At 31.3% G+C, this 23,064-nt stretch overlaps 1 protein-coding gene and 1 long non-coding RNA gene across 2 annotated transcripts; both read left to right on the top strand.

Moving 5' to 3' along the window:
- Window positions 1-231: 231 nt before the first annotated feature.
- Window positions 232-789, top strand: LOC11436799 (auxin-responsive protein SAUR32). The gene has a single exon (XM_003630333.4). The coding sequence runs from the start codon at window positions 307-309 to the stop codon at window positions 628-630; it is 324 nt and encodes a 107-aa protein (XP_003630381.1). The 5' UTR covers window positions 232-306; the 3' UTR covers window positions 631-789.
- Window positions 790-19,212: 18,423 nt separating this feature from the next.
- Window positions 19,213-21,175, top strand: LOC112417519 (uncharacterized). The gene is made up of 2 exons (XR_003008086.2): window positions 19,213-20,168; window positions 20,569-21,175. It is a non-coding gene; the product is annotated as an uncharacterized lncRNA (long non-coding RNA).
- The last annotated feature ends 1,889 nt before the right edge of the window (window positions 21,176-23,064 follow it).

Here is a 23,064-nt window from a genome sequence, read left to right as displayed (position 1 = left end):
GAAATCTATAATGTCCAGTCATTTGATCTGACTGAAAAATCCCTTGAATTCCGGAATGGGACGGCACTGGGACAAGTCCTCACTCTCCTCCTCCACTAACCGCCTGCAGACCCCACCATGCAAATGATTCCGTATGTATCACGTACGATACGAACACGCGGCACACACATCACAAACAAAACATTCATTATTCTAAAATAATATTTAAATATCGTGTTACACCATCTCTTTTTAAAAGGGAAAGTATACCAGCCTCCACCTTACCGTTTCTTTTCTTCATTACTCTCAATTTGGAAAGCAACAAAGATGAAGGTGAAGAAGGGATGGCTAGCAGTTCAAGTAGGTTCAGAGGAAGAACACTCTCAAGTAGATGGTGTCACTGTCAGTGATTCTCAAAGATTTCTCATCCCTATTTCATATCTTTATCATCCTCTTTTCAACCATCTTCTTGATAAAGCTTACGAGATTTATGGCTACAATACTGATGGTCCTCTCAAGCTTCCTTGTTCTGTTGATGACTTTCTTCACCTCCGTTGGCGAATTGAAAAAGAATCCACACCCTATCATCACCATCACCAACATCATCATCACCATTTGATTCCTCATGCTTTGTATTTCAATTCTTGTTGATGATATATAGTACTCACTTTTCTGTCAAATAATTGTTGTAGTGCTGCTGTGACTTTTTATTTTATTTCTCTTGCTCTTTAATTTTGATTTAGGTGTTAATTGAAATACAAGAGAAACACTACCATGATTACAAACCAATCAGAAGAATTAATTTGTCTAGTTGTTATCATAATTATATATAATTTATAACAGCAACTTGGAACTAACCAAGAGAGGCCATGCAGGATTAGCTTCCCTATGTTTTGCAAAACCGTTGATTAAATTTTCTGAGTAAACCACCAAACCAGTCTATGAATTTATATTACGCTCTCAATAAAAAAAAGCCTCTAAATCTATTATGCTGTTAAGTTTATTTTTTGATGCAATATTACACCGTTAAGTTGATCGTTATATTTTAAGCAATGGTTATATAATACTAACAAATTTGACGAGTTAGAGACTTTTCTAAAATATTCATAATCAGCTGGACCTATTTGTCCTTCAAATTAAGTTAAGGCAGTTTACTCAATTTTCTTCTTGCATGAACCATAGGTAATTTCTCTTCTTCTTGAACTGTTGTGTTGAACATATAAGTTGTTAGAGAACAAAATGGTGAACTCACACTCAGCAAAACAAAAGAAAGAGTGTATCAAAGAATTGTAGAATATTGCACTTGTTTTAGTTTCATACAAGTAAACTCACTTCTGACTCAACTAACTACAATACTAATAGATTTGTTATCCACCATCAATTGCATCGGATCTCTACTTCTCAGTTGGATTTCATTCATCAGAGATTGAAGACATAAGACTTGGTATTCAACATGTGAGACTGCAATGTATTATTCAAGAGATTATTGCTCTAACGAATTTAGTAAAACATATATACCCCATTGTGTTTCTACTTTCAAATTTATCGCCATATCCCATAGTAGCTCCAAATTATTTTTTCCTCTGCCGCTAGGAAATATATAGAACATCATAATCTAGTTTTCCCTTTAGATATCCTTTTGGCTGCCACATGGTGTGATTGCCTAGGATCTTTAATGAATCTGCTCACTAACACTATCATGTCTGTTGTGACAACAAATATACTTTAGGGATCCAATCAGTTGTCTATTATACAATGTGCTATGTGTACTCTTTTTCTGAGTCATTTTTCACCAAACTAATTCTTGCTTCCACTGGAGTTCTTGGTTCATTGTTGCTAGACATTTTAATACATCTATGATGTATTCTGCTGATGATTCATAAAGGTTTCTTCTTCAAATATGTCATTTTGTGAAACCTTATCCTCTGCATCTGACAGTGAGGCAAATCCTTCGAATTCAACAATGGGCTTAGTCCTAATTAGTGATGAAATAATACGGGAAGAAGATAAATTAAACATGACGATCATCTTCCATTGAAGACCAAGTTAATCATTGGAGCTATTCAATGTTCATTACAAAAAATTAGTGCTACTTTCCTAAGGGTAAAACCCCTCAAAATGTTTAAAATCCCTTGGAGAAGGAGGTCGGAAACCATTTCAAGGGACAATATTTATACTATCTGACAAAAATGTACAAACACATGCTCATACTAACTGAAAATACCCAATCAAATTGGAGTCATTTTCAAAAACAACTTATTTATAAAAAAAAAGTTATTACAATCACTTTATAAAAACAACTTATTTATACAAAACATTATTACGGCCTCTTTTTAAAAAACAGCTTATCTTATGAAAAATAAATTATTACGATATTTTTTTAAAAAACAACTTATTCAAAACAGCTTATTTATACAAAACAACTTATTATGATCTCTTTTCAAAAAAACAGCTTATTCAAAACAGCTTAATACGATCTCTTTTTCAAACACAACTTAGCCAAAACAGCTTATTACGATCTCTTTTCAAAAAACAACTTGTTCAAAACAGCTTATTTATACAAAACAACTTATTACAATCTCTTTTTCAAAAACAACTTATTCAAAACAGCTTATTTATGAAAATGAGGTCGTATTAAGTTGTTTTATATAACTAAGTTGTTTTGAATAAGCAATTTTTGAAAATGAGGTTGTAATAAGCTGTTTTGTATACATAAGTTGTTTTGAATAAGAGGTTTTTGAAAATGAGGTTGTAATAAGCTGTTTTATATAAATAAGGTGTTTTGAATAAGCGGTTTTTGAAAATGAGGTCGTAATAAGCTGTTTTGTATAAATAAGTTGTTTTGAATAAGCGGTTTTTGAAAATGAGGTCGTAATATGCTGTTTTGTATGAATAAGTTGTTTTAAATAAGCAGTTTTTGAAAATGAGGTCGTAATAAGCTGTTTTGTATAAATAAGTTGTTTTTAAAAAAGATTGTAATAATTTTAGTAATGTTTAAAATTGGAATTTTGAATTATTAAGAGGGCAAAATTGTCAATTTGTATGTTTAACCCCCTAAAACCCCCAATTTGGGAGAACTTTAAAATTGGACAAATGAAGCCCTTCAAAACCCCCCCAAAACCTTTCCCTTATTTTTTTAAAACTCGCAAACAAGAGTTTACCACTCCATAAGCCATTCCTTCCCTTCTCCTCCCTTCAAAACCCAACTCGCAAACAAAGCCTAAAGGGATTTCATTTTTATTTTAGGCAGTGTATTAGAGATTAGAGATATAAAATCCTCATGATATTACTTTGTCCTTTCAACCAAAAGCCTAGCTTATTACATTTTGATGTTAACATATTTCAAATCCTCACAGTAAGCGTGACACTGTATTTCATTTTGAGTATCCTTAACATATTATCTGTTTTTCTTTCTATTTTTGCCAGATGGAATAGAGACTCCAAGATGAGGTGAGGTGATTGGAGGGTCTTCTAGACTTGGTCATGGCTGCGAGTCAATATTCTGTTTTTCTCCTCTCATTTACCAATATTTGGCTTCATTGCTATCTTCCTGTTTTATTTTATAAATTTCCCACATAGTGCCATGAAAGATGACCCCGAACTATAGAGTGGGCCGCAGGCTATCAATATATAACTAATCAATGCAGATAATTAGTTTGTTTTTATCACTTAAAAATAAAATAAGTTACTGCATATATAATTTAATGAAAAAAAACGTTGTAGAATCTGTGATATTAATTTCTTGATGAAGGAAGCGATTATGTGTCAAGATAGTGATAATTTCTGTACTTAATGGGTACTACTACACTCTATTGTTCTATCAATATAGTGTATAATGTCATTTCAAATACTGAACATTTTTTTGCCAAGGAAGGGACACATAGGACTTCCTGATACTATTCTTTTCCCCAATTTTTAGATTTGTGCATTAATTCAAAAAACAGGACAAAATGCACATTACAGTCACTAATGACACCCTTTCATAAACTTTTTTATTACTGAATCCTCGTAGACAAGAAACTCATAATATGATATTCTGGGCTCTTAGCGTCCCTGCAAAATTCCTTATATAGAAAAATAAACTAAGCATGCACTTTCTGTATTCGATGCACTGGTTTGCTTTTTTGATCATGAACTGATTTATTCTCAAGGTGTATAGAGGACCTTCAGATAACCACGGTGTGCTGCAGAAATCGAATCAAATCCCTATTTGTTTCATGTACGCCTATTTGCATCAATTCAACTATTTCCTTTTCATGTTTGTTCTTTTTTTTTTTTTTGGCGGTGAAATATGTTTCTGCATAGTTAATAGAATTGGCTTGGACTTATTTTCCTTGAATCTATTTATTTATAATATTATTTCGATCATATTAGAATATCTTATTTAATTTTCTAGGATCTGTGTAAGTATTGTGGATATTCTCTTAGGATTAGTTTTACTTTACTTACATATTATTTTGATTTGTTTCTTAATTTCCCTATCTAGGACTAAGTAGTGTATCTCCTAAATATACGAGTTAGGCTCTGTTTGGTAAAAATAGCGGATAACTTATAGCTGATGAATGATAAGCTAATTAAAGTGTTTGATAAAATTAGCAGTTCAACTAAATAATAAAGGTAAAATGACTTAAAAGGACAATTGATAATTTAATTGTTTTAATTTAGTACATATTTTATATATTATTAAATTAGTGTTTTTTAAGTTTTATTTTAAATTTATTCTTTTTTTTTTCTTTTCAGTTTTTATAATTTATAAAAATTTATTTTTAAAATAAAAATAAAAAACAATCGTATATTTCTTATCAAAAAGAAAAAATTATAATTGTATATATACGTAGCACAGTTGTATTTTATTTTAACAAAATCTAACACAATTGTATAAAAATCATGTAGTCATGATGAAAGATTAAAAACACAAATGTTACATGTATGATGCAAATTTTTTTTAACCAAAGGTTATATTCGTTTTTTTTGGTTACAAAAGGTTATGTTTGTTTAAATGTACAGTATAAATTATATTCGTTTAAATCTAACGAGACTTTTTTAAGGCATGGTATTTATTACAATAATTAATGTGTTATTTTTAATTATAGGAGTGATAAATTATAATGAGTAAAATTGGTTTTTAGATAAAATAATAAGGGTATAAATGGAAGAAAAGATGATAAGCTATAAGCTATAAGCTCAAACACTACTTGGAATAGCTTTTGAAAAATAGCTTATAAGCTCGTGGTAAGAGACCATTACCAAACAGAACTTTTTTTGTCAAACAAGCTTATAAGCTATAAGCTATAAGCTCATTTAGTGGGCTTACCAAACAGACCCTGTGTTCAGTCTTTTGTATCAAGTTATTATGAAGAAGATTTATAGTTCTAAAAAATATTCATCCTTTTAACTAACATCCCACAACTTCAACATGGTATCCAGACCCTGATTTGATCCTCCTTGATTTGTACTGTATTATTCCTGCCGTGCTCTCCAAAATTTGGGACAATTTTATAGTTGTATACTTGTGTTTGGGAACCTCTGTCGATATACAAAAGCCCAAAGTTTCTAATCTAACATTCATGACACACGACATGTTACATCTAGCAACTCTTGCAGGTGCGTGAAGACCATGCACCGCTATACAGGCTGTCTTTGACGAAGGCGACTTCATTGTTGTTCTCTCCAGCTATTCCTCTTTCTTGTTTGGTATTGGCTTGTTGGCCTTTGGGTCTTAATTCTCTACTGCTCTATTTTGTTATTGGTGGCTTGCCATCTTTTGTTCTGGTGCTCTCTCGGTGTTGTTTGTGTTAATGGTTTTTTTTCTTCTGCATTTGCCATTGTGAACATCTTTGTTTGTTTGCGCATCTTTCTAGTTTGTGTACCGCAAGTTTTTGTCTGTGCATATTCTGTTTAGATTGAAGTTTTGCCGCATGATCCTTTCCGTTTAGAGTTTCAGCCTCCAAAGTGAGTGCTGGCTCTATATTGTTTAAATTTGTTTTAAAGTTGCGACACTTCCGGATAAGCTTTTAGTTTACGGCATTGGCCTAACTAACACCTTTTTTTTATTTGAAGTTGCACCTTTGAGTTTGAGTTTCAATTGCCGGAGTGAGCACGTCCAGTATCGCTGCGGTTTGGTATGACATGGTGACACATTTCTATTAACGCTTCAGCTACCAGATGAGCACTTATTTAACATCATTGCAGTTTTTGGTGTTTTTCTTATTGTTTAGATTTGATATTTTTGCTTCTATCTTTAGGGTTAAGGCCCATCTTTTACCTTCTTTTGATAAGTAAACTTTGGTAGCTTCGGTCTTATGCGGCGGTTAAGCGTGTTTGCTTTCATTAAGTGGTTAAGCTTTGGGAACTGGGAAGTTGCTTCTACTTAAATGGTTAAACTTTTGTCTATTTTGCCATTTGTTTGTTCCGAAATTGTGGTGCTTGATTCTTTGGAGTGAATGTCACGGTGACACTAGAAGAAGACCAAATGTTGAAGATTTCTATGAATCTTGTACCTCAAGTCGTTGCATCGATTGTTATGTTTTCTCTTTTCAAGGGTATATGTAACAAGCTTAAACTTACTATACAATATCTTACAAAATTTTGTGTTAGATTATCTTATTTTCTTTTGTAGGATCTGTCTATAATTTCAGAGTCTCTTAGATTTTCTTAGGACTATTTTTCATGTTACTTGGATATTATTTGATTTTTCTCTTAATTTCCCTATTTTGGACTAGAGTCTTGAATCGCTATATATAAGGATTAGTGTTTAGTTTTTGTATCAAGTTAGTATCAAATAGGGAAATATGGGCGTCTTACAAAATCATTTCCCTATTAGTGTTTTTTATGTTACAAAATCAATTTCTTAATTTTTCCTATTAGTGGACGAAAGTTTTTCAGTTCCTCAGATATGTCTCACTTATGACCTAACTGAAATCCTTAATGTTTCATTTTTGAAGTCTTCTGTTTGTCATGTTTGTAATGCTATTTATTATTTAGCAGTGGAATTGTTGCAGACATGACCGATAAGTAAATATTTTACAGAAAAATGATTTTCCATGTTTATCAAGCTACTAATGTATGGGCATGCATTGACGTGAAACTTACTGCCTATGTAGAGCCTTACTATTCAGAACATAGAAAGCTGACTAAAAGTTGTCCTATCAAAAAGCGTGAATAAGAAGACAAAAAGCTATAAATAAATGATTTTGCATGATTGAAGAGAAAAACTCTTGGGCACTAGTAATGGCTATACCAACTATTTGAAGCTAGCAGTTCAATGCCGTAAAAGCATTGGTGATAGAAATTGCTAGCTGTTACCCTTGGTTATTTGCTAGATTTTAGGGAAATTTTCATCTGAATAAAAGCTAGGGATGTTTTGGTTTTATGTCTTGACCATGTAGCTATTTTGAATTGGTGATGATGTAGCGTTGTTTAGTGCAATTGTCGTGAAAAATTTCTGTTTATGTTGTCTGTGTCTACTATCCACTTAGGTATGATGCCAGCAATTCTGTTTGTGATCCAGATGTGATATTGGACTGATGGTGATGGCATTGTATATTTTTCCATTAAAGTTTTTACTTATTTATTTATTTAGGTTAGTATTAAGAAAAACTCAATTCTAACATTGGCTTAGATAAATGCCTAAATAGAGCTTATAAAGGGTAGATAATCTTCACATCAGACAATATTCAGCCTAAAACATAATATTAAAACCTATATGTGATGTTAATGGGCTAACCATATTATTTACGCATCAAACCCGGTAGTATTGAGCTTGAGAGTGTATTGGAGAAAAAGAAAACTCGACTCACACATTTGAATGTTAAATAATATTTGCAAAGCCTAAATAATCATCACCTTAATTAGAAATTGGTTTTATAGGATTGAGTTAAGTTTGTACTACCACAATATCCCTGTAAGTCATTTTGATAGTTTTTCACTTATATTATGTGAGAATTAGGTAGTATAATCAGTGTGTACATACTATCATTTCTACAAATTTAACTCAGTTAGTATTGACATTACATAATATATATAGAGGTTGGAGTTTGAAACCTACACACTGCTAGTTCATTTAAAAAGATGAATTTTTAGTCTAATGGCTACTTGACAGAGGTTTTATTTTTTACTTTTCATTTGTTGTTATCAAGTTCAAAGTAGTATTACTATTAACTACTTTTTCTCCCTAATTGTGAATATATTTCACAAATGTTAAGAAAAGTTAGCAGTATAATTAATATGTATATTTTGTATATATTATTAGATTATCATTATTTTATAAATTACAAAATTGACATTTGTGTATAGAATACCTTCTTACGTCCCTTGTTATAAGGTCCATCGCATGAATTTCATTGGTAATATGAAAAAAATGTTATAATGATAAAAAAAATGTGTGTTACTTTTACATGTTCACCGCTACAATTATTGATATAATAGAAGAGAAAACATATTATTTAATTTTTCCAATGATAATTGAAATAAACGCATTGTTGTAAAAAAAATATATATAACCATTAGTAATTTTTAAAAGGGTTTAATGTTAAATGACAAAATCCCCGTGAGCTTAGCTCAGTTGCTATGAATATCACATGTTATATGCAGGGGTTGGGGTTCGAACCCTGGACACCCCACTTCTTCACATTTAATTGTATGAGCTCTAGCCACTAGACTACTTGATAAAAAGAAAAAAAAAAGTTAAACGATAGAGAAAAACGAAAATAAAAAAATCATCATTAGGTACTAAGAGAGTATTCAATATTGATTTGTCATATTTCAGGGAAAATTAATATTATTAATATGGCTTATTTTTTAAAGAAAAAAAATACATTTAGTATTTTTGAGAGAGAACTTGTATTTAAAGACGTATCTTCCTCACAACAAGTGCTTATAATTAGGGCAAGAGAGAGTATGATTTTGTCAAAATTAGCTCTAACTATTTATGGGAGAGAGAACTATATTTGACACAAATCTTGTAATAATAGCCCCTCAAAAACAAAAATCTTGTAAAAAAGTAGACCTAGAAATTTATATTGGAATTTATATAAGCACTATTTTTTTTTTCTTTCAAAAGGAGTCTATACTTTTGTAGTTTTTTCTTTCAAAAGGAGCCTATACTTTGGTAGTAATAGAGAGTTAATATCGTATATCTTTGTTCCTCATTAAAATATTGCCAGCTGCATTTAATTAGTAAATCAAAGTTTGGTGCAATTATATGAACCTACTTCTTGTTAATTGTCACCCTACGTTCTGATGGTATCCTGTTTTTTATTTTTATTTGTGTGTGAATATTCTTGTTTTATGTCTGGTTTATCATTTCCCACCAAAGGGCCTATAAATCCATCAACTGATTGTGAAGCATATCGGTATACCAGCAACTTTGTACGGCATTGGGCAGATTTTCAATATGAATTTCCAGTTCATCTTTTTGGTTTGACTAACAAGAAAATGGACCTAAAAATTAATATGATATGACAGTGGTCAGAATTTAAACAGGTTTCGTTCTTTGTTCCAAGTAGTTTTACTATCAAGACCTGCCCTAGCATTAATAATTTTTTTAAAAAAAATACGTACCAGTACTAGTAGTGCATGATTTCTTAATTGGAAAATGTCATTACAGTGGTCCTGTAATTCGGGTTTGTTTGGACCATTTAAGCAATTAATTGTCCTTAAAAACATAAAGCTTGTGATATGATTTGTAGGTGAGTATGTTGAAAATGCAAGTTCCAGTTACTTTAAGCTGTCAAAATGCCAAACATCTTTGGATTCCAAGGCTTGACATGCACAGATCTTCATATATAAAGTCGATGGTAATAAATTATCTATGTTGATAAGTCAAAACATTGGGACATAGCTTTCCTGTTGAGCTTATGGCTCGAGAATTGAGAGTTGAAGACCTTATCACCTTATTCACTCACGCCCATCATTTCAAAATCTACTACTAGTAGTATTAGTAGTACTAGTATCCATGTTAATTTCTATGACCTCTTGTTTTTATTTTTTTTGTTGTAATATACCGTAGTGCACAAGATTTGATTAAGGAGTCTCTCTTAATAATGTTACAAGTTTTACTACGTTGAATTACAAAGATTTAATGTATAATTCAATTAGAGTCTCTCAAAATCACATTGAACCATGTACGTTCTATGGTGCACATTTGGTATTATAATAGAATTGCCAAAATTTCAGTAAACCAACCACCGTAACATTAATCATGAATGTAGTTTTTGCGGTTTACCATTATTTTATCAAATTCGCCGTAATATCAAACATACAATTAAGCATCATCATATTATATGAGAATAAATTTAGGGTAATGTTGGAAATGCTCAAACAAATTGTTGGCATATTTGTGTTTTTTTTTAAACAAAAATACAACTGTTCATTTTAAAAGCCTGTTATCTTATTTTGAACAAGTATATTAACAAGTTTTCAAAAAAAGATAACTAAATAAAATTAACAATTGTCTTTTTTAGGGTGAAAACATGCGCATATATCTAAACCCATTTAGTCCTTAAATGTCAAAATTGTTAAGCCATCAAGGTTAAGGTTTGAATTGAACATAAAATTTAGAAATTAGAATATGAAATGTTTGTTTTGTGAAATACTCCATGCAACAGTAGTAGAAACAAAACAAAAAATGTTCCTTTAAGAAGAGGCCCCGAAAAATGCGCAAAATAGAGTGTTGAAATGAAGATGTACATGTACACATACTGATGAACGTTATGATGACCCCATAATTGAAAATGGTGGTCCCTCTACTTGAACAAGAGCCAATCGTGTGGTCCCCTCACGTGAGCTAGACTTAAATTCACACCACGTGCTTCTGTTCCCTCGTGCCGGTCCCACACTCCGTCGTACCAACGAGCATTTATTGGAGTCACATGCCCAAGCCTGCATCGTACCTTGCTCGGAGAACCTCAGCCGTCGATTCCACCCGCAGGGAGGAGTTTGACTCCCGTCATTTATTCTTTTTCAATCTTTTGGCGGGGATCCATGGGGTCAATTTTCAACCTCATTTTTTCAAAACAAAATTTGTCCTATTAGTAACAATTTTTAAATTAACAACCTATACAATGCATAATATATATAAAGTCCGAGGTTTGAATTCCGACACCACCCAAAAAAAGACACCTTAATTTTTTAAAGGTTATTTGCTAAAAAGTTTTTTTATGGCACTTGTTAAGAGTTTAAAAATAAAAACAGTAACTTTCATGTAAAAAAAAAAAATTGTGTTTTAATGTTTTTCGTAATTTCTAATTAGGTTTATGAATTAGTTACACATGAATAGAAGACAAACAGATAATAAGTTGCGCCTTTAGAGCTTTTTGGATGGAAAATTTAATCATAACGTAACATTCATGGATCTAGGAGACATGACATTTTTATTCATGACCCTTTTAACTCTACGTAAAAGGTTAACAACCTCTGGTGCTAGGAAGCCGAAAATGTAAAAAAATAAATTGTATAAAAACATGTTAATTGTCAAAACACGCTTTCTCTGGTTTGGCCACTTTTAGATATGTTTGTCCTACCGTAAAAGCCTCAATCCCCAATCTCACAAATGGTGAAACTCAGTCAAGTCCACACATGCATATTTTTCTCCTACCCATCTAGACACCGTAACATCCGCAGACCTAAATGTCGATCTAATATCTAGTGGGTCAGTTAGAAATTTCACAAGCGTCTCCTTTACTGATACTCATGCCCACTTGAATATATCAAAAATGATTTATTTAATGTGTTGAATACATAAATCTCAAGGTAAAAAATTTCACTTTAAACTTCTTATCAAATGCTCTTAAGATACTTGCTAGCATTTCCCTTTCTTAAAACTAATTTAATTCCTCATTGTTTTCTATATTTTAAAAGTTTAAAATTGTCTTTCAAATATACTCAACCATTCTATTGTAATTTTTTTTTTCTTCCAAATACTCAATCTAGCCTTTTTTGTAAGACTTTAAAATTTTCTTATAATAAAGGGACTGTAATTTTGGCCATACATGATCATGTTCATGACAAGTCAACTAATATATTGTCACATTATCAAATTAAATTGTCAAAATCATGAAGTGTTTAAAATTTTCGAAATGACCAAAATCACGCAATAAGAAATGAAAGGACTAAAATTAGGGTTTTGCCAAAATTGGGGAATCAAAATTGTTTTTAAACCTAACTTTTTTTAAAGTTTAGCGGGCATATCATCGTACGGTTGATTAGTTTACATTGATATATCGAATGGGCTTTGATTTTTCTTCTACAATTTACAAAGATGAAGTATTTATCTTCCACTAATTGTTAAGGATTGATATACACTTTCTTTTTTTTATTTGAAGGATGATGTGCATTTTTAAAGGGTTGATCAGAAACGACGGTATGAAACTTGGAAAAGAAGGAAAGGAAGAGAAGAAAGTGTAAAGTAGTAAAAGCATAGAAATAGAATAGAAGAGAAGAGAGGTGGGTAAGTGAGTGTATATAATATGTGTCTTGACTGAGTCTGTATTTTTCTGTTTCATTTGTTCGAGTGGTCCACGTCAACTCAAATAAGAGTAGTAAATGCCGCTGCATGCTGTGTCTTTTGTACAGTTGTTGTTGTAAATACTTATGAATGAATGATAGTGTTATGATGAATAATAATACTCCTACTACTACTTGGTTTTGGTCTTTGTTGTGTTCCTCGTTACTCGGGCTGTTCCTCATCCTACGCTCCCGCTGACTCCGACATGTCCGTTCTGCTCCTTTTTCTCTTCTAACCGTTCGATTCTTTCAATCAATGGCTGTGATTTACGCTTCCCTATTCGCCGTCTTTCCCATGACGTGATTCTTGCTACACACTTTTGACACTCACAGCCATACTAACATTATAAACGAGCATGGATATATATATATATATATATATATGATCACCAACCCACATGTACTACATTATTACCTTCCAGTTTTGTTATTCAGTGAGAAAAACCCAATCATCATCATCTTAATTAATTAATTAATTAATTAATCTAGTTTCATACAGGTGCTGTGACAAATGTTGTATGCTAGCTACAATTGTAGAGAGAGTGCAGCTATAGTATGACATGTTTGGATGAACTATGAGATTAACAGAATGACGACAAGTCATATTGATTTTGGTGTAAGCTACATTTTATAGCTTAACAAATTTAATCAAGTGGATCGCTGTTATTAAGTGAATTCTCATTTTATATAAACAAAGTTTGTATAGAGAGCTCACCCGAAGTAAAATTATATATGGATGCAGACATCACTAGCTCACTCATGATTTTTAATGTTACTAAAGGGATCTGGTATACATCATTCTAAACAGACACCACAATTTTCAACTCAACAATGTCACCAGGGCTTGTTCGATATCACGTTCGATATCAACGTTGGGTTTATGGATATCACGTTGGGCTGGCATGTTCGATATCATTACGGGATGTTCACTTAGTATGTGTTTGATAAGAATAATTTTTTAGTTAATCACTTGAGTATTTTTTTTTTTTGTGCTATTTCAACATTAAAAGATATGAAAATAATAAATAATCTCTAAAATATAAGAAAATGCTCATAATTTAAAAATCTTAGCTAGAGTTTGCAAGACAAAAAATGTAAACTTCAAATGATAATGGGATGAATTTTCATATGCTTTATACTTATTTATAGAATGATACTTCTTCATTGACTGGTTTTTTTTTTACTCGATAGAGAACAATATATACTTGAATCAGAATGACTAAATTGTGCATTTATTCCCTAATGATATGGCTTTTCAAACGAGCATCCAATCAGCTCATTTAAAATAAAACAATAGCCAGTAGGTACTTTTCTATGAATTGAATGAATTACCTGCAGTAGGTGTGCATAGTTAAATATACATACTTTGCTATAGCAATATAGGACATGCATTGAAACGTGAACTATTATTTATTTCAAAGAGATGTATTTCTAAGTAAAAAAAACTTATTTTGCTTAGAGAATGCTTTGGCACTCAGCTGTGTCAAGTCAGGCCCCATGATTCAACTATTAGATTATAACATTTTGTGTTTATTTTAATATGAGAAAATGAATTTATTGAAAGGGGAATGTTTTCTTCACACCAAACCCTAACAATTAATCTTAGAAGGTCCAGTTGGATGGGCTCACATGCCACTCATAATATAAGCAAGGGTGTTGCCAAAAAATAGAGGTTTTGTACTTGAAAATAAAATAATATATTTTTTGACGGTGGAAAAAATAATTAAACTTTGATATAATTGAATGCATCGTTTTTAAAATATTTTTATTTTGATTTCTTTGCAAGGGTACTCAAGAACATTTGTTAGAGTTTGCCTATAAATAAGAGTTTTAAAAAGTCTGTCCAAAAAAACCACCGCTAAGAAGTGGATGTTCAATGTAACAAGTTCAAATATGTCTTTTACATTTGACATTATATTGGAGGAGACTCTTCCCCACAAAAGTCTATGGGTTTACCAGACCAACTCGACCTGCGAAGACATCATGGATTGCAAGTTATAAGTTAGAACTGACCCAAACATATAAAAAGTTGAGGACATACTGTATCCAAAGAGTTGACCTGACTAAAAAAAGACCGAGTCCTGGATGGCATTAGGGTTATCCGTTGCGTCAGTTTTCTTTCATAGGACCAAAGGTGTTTTAATTATTTACTAATGTGATTAACCAGTAAGTTCCAAATTTACCATAATACATTCCTAGCTTTATTACCCAAAACAATATTTTTTTATTTGAATATGTTGGTAAGTTTATTAATTAGCTCTCTCAATAATATATATTTAACAAAAGTGCTCTTTCAATTATAGTACATAAACTGTGTGGTTGCGGGGTGGGTACTAAAGTGCTCGTACCCGCGTCAATCTCGACTTAAATTTGCGGATGATTACACAAACTCATGCCCATACTTAATAATGTGGGTATTTTTGCAGGTTCATATTGGGCTTAGGTTTAATTGTCATCCCTAACTTTCCCGGTTCATAACTTAACATAAATGGTCTATCATGGTAAACTAACATAAAAACAGTGTCTTTAATGTATTGATTAATCAATGAAAAGTAGTAAATTTTACATAAAAAATTACGTAATTATGACTTTTATTTAAGTATTTGTTTGAATTTTATTTTCTAAACAATTTTTTTTTGGAGTTTTTGTAGTTATTACTTTTTACATATGTATTTGTTTGAATTTTATTTTCATAACAATGTTTTTTTTTTATAGGTTCTTTAAACTAATACACTTAAAAAAAACATTTGTTATCATCACTCTTAAACAAATCATGCATCATGCTAAACTAACATCAATGTGTGAAAAATTAAAGAAATTACGACCGTACAAATCATGGAGTAAAGGGAGATCAGAAGAAATAGAGTCAATGTAATTTTCATGTCAAGTCCAATAATTGAAGCGACTGGTGTGACACAAAAGGCAGAAACTATTTTCTGTAGCTCAACTAGGCCATCCAGGTAGGGGGAGAAATTCTCTTCTATACAGACGTATTGATTAACATAGAGGTCTGCATATAATTATAGACTAATGCATTTTAATAATTAAAATTTATCGAGCAGCAGCACACATATGCTATAAAATTAACAGTATTTACGATAAAAAAAAAAGGGATGCTTACACACGAGTTAAAAAACTAAATGAAATTCAGAAGTCCTAACTCAACTGACAAAATGCCGAAATTGTTAGGCCGGATGCCATGACTGTGGTTCAAACCCCGATACCTCCACTTGTGTGTATGAGTTTATAATGGCTTTGCCATTTCGTCCATCTATCCAAAAAAAAAAAAAAACTAAAAGAAGAATTAAAAGTAACTTTTTTATATTAAAAAGATAAAATTTTTAAATATTAAATACATAATCTTCACGGAAAAAACTTCTTTATTTAGTTTTTAAACTTGTTCTCTAAAGACGCGAGTTAACATATCAATTCCTTAAAGAAAAGCATAAATTTGTTCGAGTTATAAAACATATAATTTTCAAACGAGGTTCGGTCAAAAAGTTAGTAATTTTAAAAATAAAAAGAGATATTAATAGATACTTTTTTAGCAAATTATCAATAGATACTGTTAAAATTAGAGGCCTAATTTAGACTTATAAAACTGATTCATAAGATGATTAGTATTTATTCTTTATAAACTCTTATCGAAAGTTAACTCCCTCAAACCCATCACTCTTTTTGAGCTTGGTGCGTGACTAGATAGATAACCCTTGAATTCGATAAGTTCTAATATCATGTATGAAATCGTGGTTGGATTCAACACAACCTCGTATCAGTGAGTGATTAAATTTTGAAGCGGAAAGATATAAACCTTATTTTATTATTGTCTCTTTTTAATTTTAAGAAATATAAAAGAAATAATATTCATTATATATACACATATACACCCTTTCAAAAAAATATATATTAAGATACATGCATGCGTATTAAAGATTATAAAAATAAATAATCTTATATTATAAAATCTCATAAATTATTTGGATTTTGGTAGAAAGGAAAAGGAAATGAAGAAGGTGATATTGATTGATATTCAGTGGCCGTGCGGCGAAAGCCTTTAAGCATGGTGGTACAGAGAAGATTGAATGTAGTAAGTAGGGATAAGAAAAGGCTAAAAATAATAAGGCAATGATGAAAATATTCATTCATTCAATTCAAGGCATAACAACTTGTCTAGTGTCTGCAAAGTGTGTATTTTAAAAATCAAATACTCATTTTGTCTTCTTCTATCTGTTTTCTTTGACTTGTCTTATGGGGGTACGTAGCAGGTAACGGGTCGGTTGGTTCACCGGCATCATCAGGTTATTCCATTCCCAAAATTTTATTTTACTTTTGTTATTTGTTTTCATACTACAGAAATTAAATACATATGTTTAGATATGACTTTTTTTTTTTAAGAGTTAAATGATAAATATAAAATATTATGAATTAATATTTAATTTCTTCCATTCATATTAATCTTGAGATAAATTTATATCATTACATGTTTATATAAATTATACTCCATATTATATAATTATCTTTTATTTAATTATTGGAAAAGCCAAAATTATATTACTATTTAACTATTCTAGCTCAAAGAATACAAAGATAAAAGAAGTAAAAATAGATACACAAAACTTCAAAACGTCATGAGATGACCAAGACAGCTAAATGGGTTTATCCACCACTGATGTAAATGATAGGGATTTATTTTTAGCTTTGCCTTAATCTATCACCAAATTTAAACTTTTATATGATTGATAAATGATTTGACCAAAAAGCTTGTTGTTGCGTGTAGAACACCATATTCCACACAATACCAAAAGAAGCGCATTCGAAAAGTAGATGTTGGCGGTTTTTCTCCATCCCAAAGTCATATAAACAAAGAGAACAATCTGAGTTTAGGATGTAAAGATGAATCAAATTGACCTTAATTTGTTGGAAATCTATTTTGAATCAACCACGAATAATGACACAATCAGAGGAAATATTTTGTGCAATGGCTCCTCGTCCCCATCTTTTGTTAGCATTTAATTATTATTACTATTAAATTAATTTGTAATATTTAAATTTCGTTTTTTTTTATTTAATTTTGCACTCTTTACTAAAAAAACATCATTTTGGTAATAAGCAATGATAAGCACTTTTCCGTTAGTAACAATAAAAAAAGTAATGATAAGCACATACATTTTTTTAATATATAGAAAAATGTTAACTAGTGTTTTCGGGAAACTAGTTAAAAAGATCATTGTAGAAATATTGCATTGAGAATTGTAGAAAAGTAAAATATTTAACTTTTTACAAGTCAAAAACTTGTTTTTATAAGTCAACTATAAGTTATCCTATATGACTTGGTGGTTTTGCCTTACTTACTCGAACTTAATCATATGAAAATATATAAGGCCAAGTTCATGGTGATTTTTAGCCTCATGTTATGAAATTTTAAAAAACAAAATCTAGTTTCAGTTGAGCTTCAATTTTTTGTTGAGTTAAATCATTCTCTTTATCTTGTCTCACTATAAATTTTCCAAATATAAAAAATATATATACAATTTTTTAAGAAAAATTTGTACTTCGTGAAATTTCATCGAAGAGGGCTTCACACTATTTAACACCTCTCTTTTAATAAAGTGGTTGAAAGTGGTGATTTCTGAGGTGGTGGGAGGCCGCAGTCAAAATGGTGATCGACACATAGGTAGGTGCAATGATAGTCAAAGTGATGGCGGAAATGGCGCGATCTTGATATCAGTAATGCGAAAATGGCTTAGCGGTATGAGCGTAAATTTATGATGTTTAGGAGACTTCCATCGGTGGTTGGTCGTTGATAGTTGAGTAGTGGTCGGTGGTAACTAGCAGTGGTGACCGGTTGTGGTCGGCAAACACTGTCTTAATTTTAAAACAAAAATAAGATTATAAAACATGTTTTTGTGGATTAGATGTTTGAGTTAAAATTGTCTTAAAAAATCATTTAGGTTCTTTCTAAGTTACCCTTGAAGAAATTTTGGGTATTTTATCAACAATAATAATCAATCACATAAACAAATTTGTAACAAGTGCCCTAAAAATTAGAGTACTTGTTAAAAAAAACCAAAATATAAAATTTGCATTGAGAAAAATAAAAAGTGACTTCAAAAAACCATTTTCTAACACAAAATTTCAACCCATATTCTTTTTAATTGTTACTTTTTGACTCTTTACACAAATCATGACAATAAATAAATATTATTACTTTTGATAGAATAATTTATCTTTTTCTATAATAGTCTTTTTTTTTTAAGGAAATTTCTATAATAGTCTTATTAATTTAATATATTATTTCATGTATTTCTCTCTTTGTAAAAATTAATTAGAATAATTTTGGTAAAACAACATTTAATATTGTATTAAAATTTGAAAATAATAATTAAATAGAAACAAATGAACGATGTTCTGACATTTTTTTTAGCATTTTCCTTTGAATTATTATGGGGTGTTGTTGCTTAACTACTCCTTTATATAATGTACGATGGTTAGGTGTTTTTTATTTATTTTTTGCTTATGTATTATCTTACACCTAATGGATGAGTATAGTTAGTTGAAAATAGAAGCGTTTTGCATAAGCTAATTTTGGAACATGTGAAAGAGTAAGTAAAAAGCACCATTAGTGTGGTGTGAGTCAGTGCTTATGTCTCTTTTTCTCTCTCTCTCGTAACACTAATAAATGTGCTTCCCTCTCAGCTAGCTATATATAAGAAGGTATGTGAAGGTTAGGGTTTTCATCAAGGGTGAGAGTGAGAGTGAGAGAGAGTTGAAGGTGTCTGTCTTCTTATTTGAGGGGAATGTTGGCTGGCTCGAGGCTTTTCAGTTTCACAAAGGAAGTTCAGTCTTAATTGTATGAACTATAAGGCTTCGGACCAGGCTTCATTCCCCTCAAAATCTTAATTGTTTCTTCTTGTGAGTTTATCCTTATTATATATGAAATCATCTCTATATATCTACCTATTTAGATTTGTAAAGATCAAAGAGAAGCAAGAGTTAGGTTGAGAGGAACGTTGTCTGGCTCGAGGTGATGGAGATGGAAGAGTACTCTCTACTCACTCATCACTAACTTTCAATCTCGGACCAGGCTTCATTCCCCCCAGCAAACTTTTGCTAGCTATACTTCATTTTCCTAATTTCTCCTTCATATGTAGCATCATTTTCTTCTTCTGGTTTGGTTTTGGTAAGGTTTTCTGCTCCTTCTCATAGTTTCTGTCACATATATAGCATAAAACAAGTCTCTTTTATGGTTGTTGATATGGTTTGTTTCTCAGGTAAGGTTAGAATTTTCTGCTCAAATTATTAGCTCTTGTATATTTTGTTGTCATCACCATTCACCTTATCTTATATTTTGGTTTATTGTGAAGCTTAACTTCTTCAAAGCAGTAGTAATTTCAAGCAAGAAAGAACAGAAATATAATTTCCAATGAGTTCATCATGATGTGTACTTTTACAATGATATTTTTGCATAAAGTTTTCTGGATCTGAAACTTTTCAGACATCTTCAGATTATGGGATTTAAGAAGAGGAACAGTGCAAATCTCTCTAGTTTTCTGGTATAATTATTAGTATTATTATTAATAAATAAAATGACAGTAACTTTGGTTAATATTGTCACCAGGCCCCTACTACCTCTCCTCTCCCTCCGGTGCAGGAACAGGAATGTTTGTTTTCACGTGGGCAAGCAAGTAAGCATAAACAGTGCAAAAACCTATCACAAGTGAAATTCTTTCTTATCATCTGTACAAACCATATAGCTACTACTCATAGCTAGGTCTTTCAATAACAGTAAGCAGTAACACTATCTATAATTCACATGAGATGAAATAAGATGAGGGACTCCACTTCCCAGTTCCCAGATCCACCCTCCATTATTTTTTAAATAATTAATGTGAATTAATGAATATTGTACTTCAGGCAAATTAACATATGCCTAGTAAATGAAATAATTAATAGACCATAAACTATTATATTGTCCACATACATATAAAGATAAATAAAATAAAAAATGATGTGAGCATTTGAAAGATAATGTACTATAGTACTTGTGAATTAATTAATATACTAATTGATGTATTTGTTGTGTAGTGAAATGGAAGTACTTGTCTTGAATCCTGATGATCAAGTATTGATTGAAAGTTGAAACAAGTAGGTGAGATTAGAGATGTGGAGGTGGAACAGTTAACGAGAAGAGAAAGAATCATTCATATATTTGAGTATATATCATCAGGAGAAGCTATGTAGCTATAGCTAGGTATCTGTGTCCTGTGATGATCACCATCTTGTTAGTAATTTCCAAGAGAAGAGAGCAGAAAAAGAGTATGACCAGCTTCCATTGTGATGCAATGACTACTTGAGTTAGATAGATTTATAGATATATCTGGAAGATGTATAAGATGATGCAAAACTAAGGCTCAAAATAGGGAGAAATTAATAAAAAGAAGACAGTACTGTATGCTTCTGGATTTTCTATTTTCAATGTATTTGTGTGTGTTTTAGTGTAATGTATTTATGGAGCTTTTAAAGTTGTTGAAAAATCAGAAGCCATGTTTGGAAAAAGCTCATATCAGCAATATTATCAGCTTCTTCTTCCTCTACCTCGTGGAGTCAGATATCTTTTGGCGTTTCAAATTGAATGACTGAAAACAATTTCTTGGGAGAGAGAGAGTGAGTAATATGATAAATTAATACACTATCTGACATATCTTGGGAAATGAAACTGAGAGAAAGACACACCTATTTTCATGATAAAAATAACAAGTGTTATTGCAATTGCATTGCATTGCACTCTCCTTTATTTGTTGTTGACAGCTTCTTCTTGAATTTATTACCATTTGAGGTCATGTGTTTCTTTCTTCACTGCAACCAAATGCCAGCCACGAACACAAATACTATTAATTTCTCATCACAAATTTCAAACTTCATAGTTCATCATATTTCAGTTACATTCGCATACAAAACAATATTAATACAATATATATATATGTGGTACAATTCAATTCACTAATTAACTTCTTCTTCTTAAATGACAAGCTATAAAATAATTGAATTAATGAAAATATAGTGCAACTAATGGTGGAGTGATAAGTATATTGACTGCTTTTTTATGCTGAAAGAAAGTATATTGAGTACTTGTTTAAGTTCAACTATTTTGCTGCTCTTAATTAGAGTTTCTAAGGGGGAGAGATTTCCAGCTCCTATATGGTACTAGCATGATGACAGTACGTCAACACTAGTTTTTTAGTCATAATTGCGTCGTTTTTGTAATGTTTTGAGAGTCAAATACTTGTATACATGGTAAATAAGCTCAAGATTCATATAAGAGAAGTTTTGCACAAATTTTAGAATGATGCAAGAATTTAGCTACAGGATGCTGGAAAAATCGTGTCACGATGGACCTGAACCGTGGCACGTTTGAAGCGTGGAATTTACCTGAAGATGCTGGAAAAATTGTGGCACGATGGATGTGTAACGTGCCACGATGGTTGAGTAAATTTGATGCCACGTAGGATTAATGAGAAAATCGTGCCACGATGGTCTCGAAACGTGACACAATGGTGGACTTTCTGAAACCCTAATTTTGTGTCAATTAAAGCCAGAAGCGATCAGAGATTAGGTGTGCGATTTTGGAGACCTAAACAGAGCAAAGACGGCATCAGGAAGCTGAAGAACGCGCGGTGGATCTCACCCAACTCATAGTACGTTCTGATTTATATATGTATGTTCTATTATTTCTATGTATTTGATTGTTTAGTTATGAGTAGCTAAACTCTTAGATTGATTAAGTCACGAGATGAATCTTTATGATCTATGAGCATGTAATTTGTTAAGAACTCTCTTTGACATCAATGAAAACCTAGTCTTTATTCAGAATTATTTGTGCTTAATGCTTTTCTTATGATTGTTTGTATGACTACTAACCCTAACTTCTTTCAATCACATAAATTGATCTTAGGAATTGAATGACTACTAACCCTAGCTTTTAATCCTGAAATAGTAATTTTGTTTAATTCAACATAGGAACCTACAAATAGGAAATTGAGGATTATGACTTATGAAGTAACGTTCTCGCCATGCTTCTGCGGTTATTCAATCGGTTTAAGAGATTAAAAGGTTATAACTTAGGAAAGGGTTTTGAGTCAAGAGATTGATCAAAACCACTAAGTAATTTGTCGTAAAGCTAGGTTAATTTCTTTGAGAGAGAAGAGAGCCAAATTACTCACGGTGAGCAATAGAGGATTCGAAAGGCTAGATCATCTGTTTTAATCCAATTATCAAACCATTTTATTTACTTTGTTTACGTTTTATAAAACCAAATCCAACTGCCTAGGGCAACCCCATAAAATTTACTACATCCTTTATTTTAACGAACTTGCTAAGTAGAAATTAACAATGGTCCTCGTGGATACGAACTTTATTACTACTTCGATAGTTTCGGTACACTTGCCAAATATCTATCAAGTTTTTGGCGCCGCTGCCGGGGACTGTTGAATCATTTCAACTTGACAATTTTATTTTTGTTTAGGATTTCTGTCATTTATATTTTTTTTGTGTATATATATATATTGAAAAAAAAATGATTTA

This window comes from Medicago truncatula, chromosome 8, assembly GCF_003473485.1.
Source record: "Medicago truncatula cultivar Jemalong A17 chromosome 8, MtrunA17r5.0-ANR, whole genome shotgun sequence".
In the NCBI taxonomy this organism is placed as follows: Eukaryota; Viridiplantae; Streptophyta; class Magnoliopsida; order Fabales; family Fabaceae; genus Medicago; species Medicago truncatula.
The sequence above is the reverse complement of the archived record's forward strand: the minus strand, read 5'-3'. Positions and strand labels throughout refer to the sequence as shown.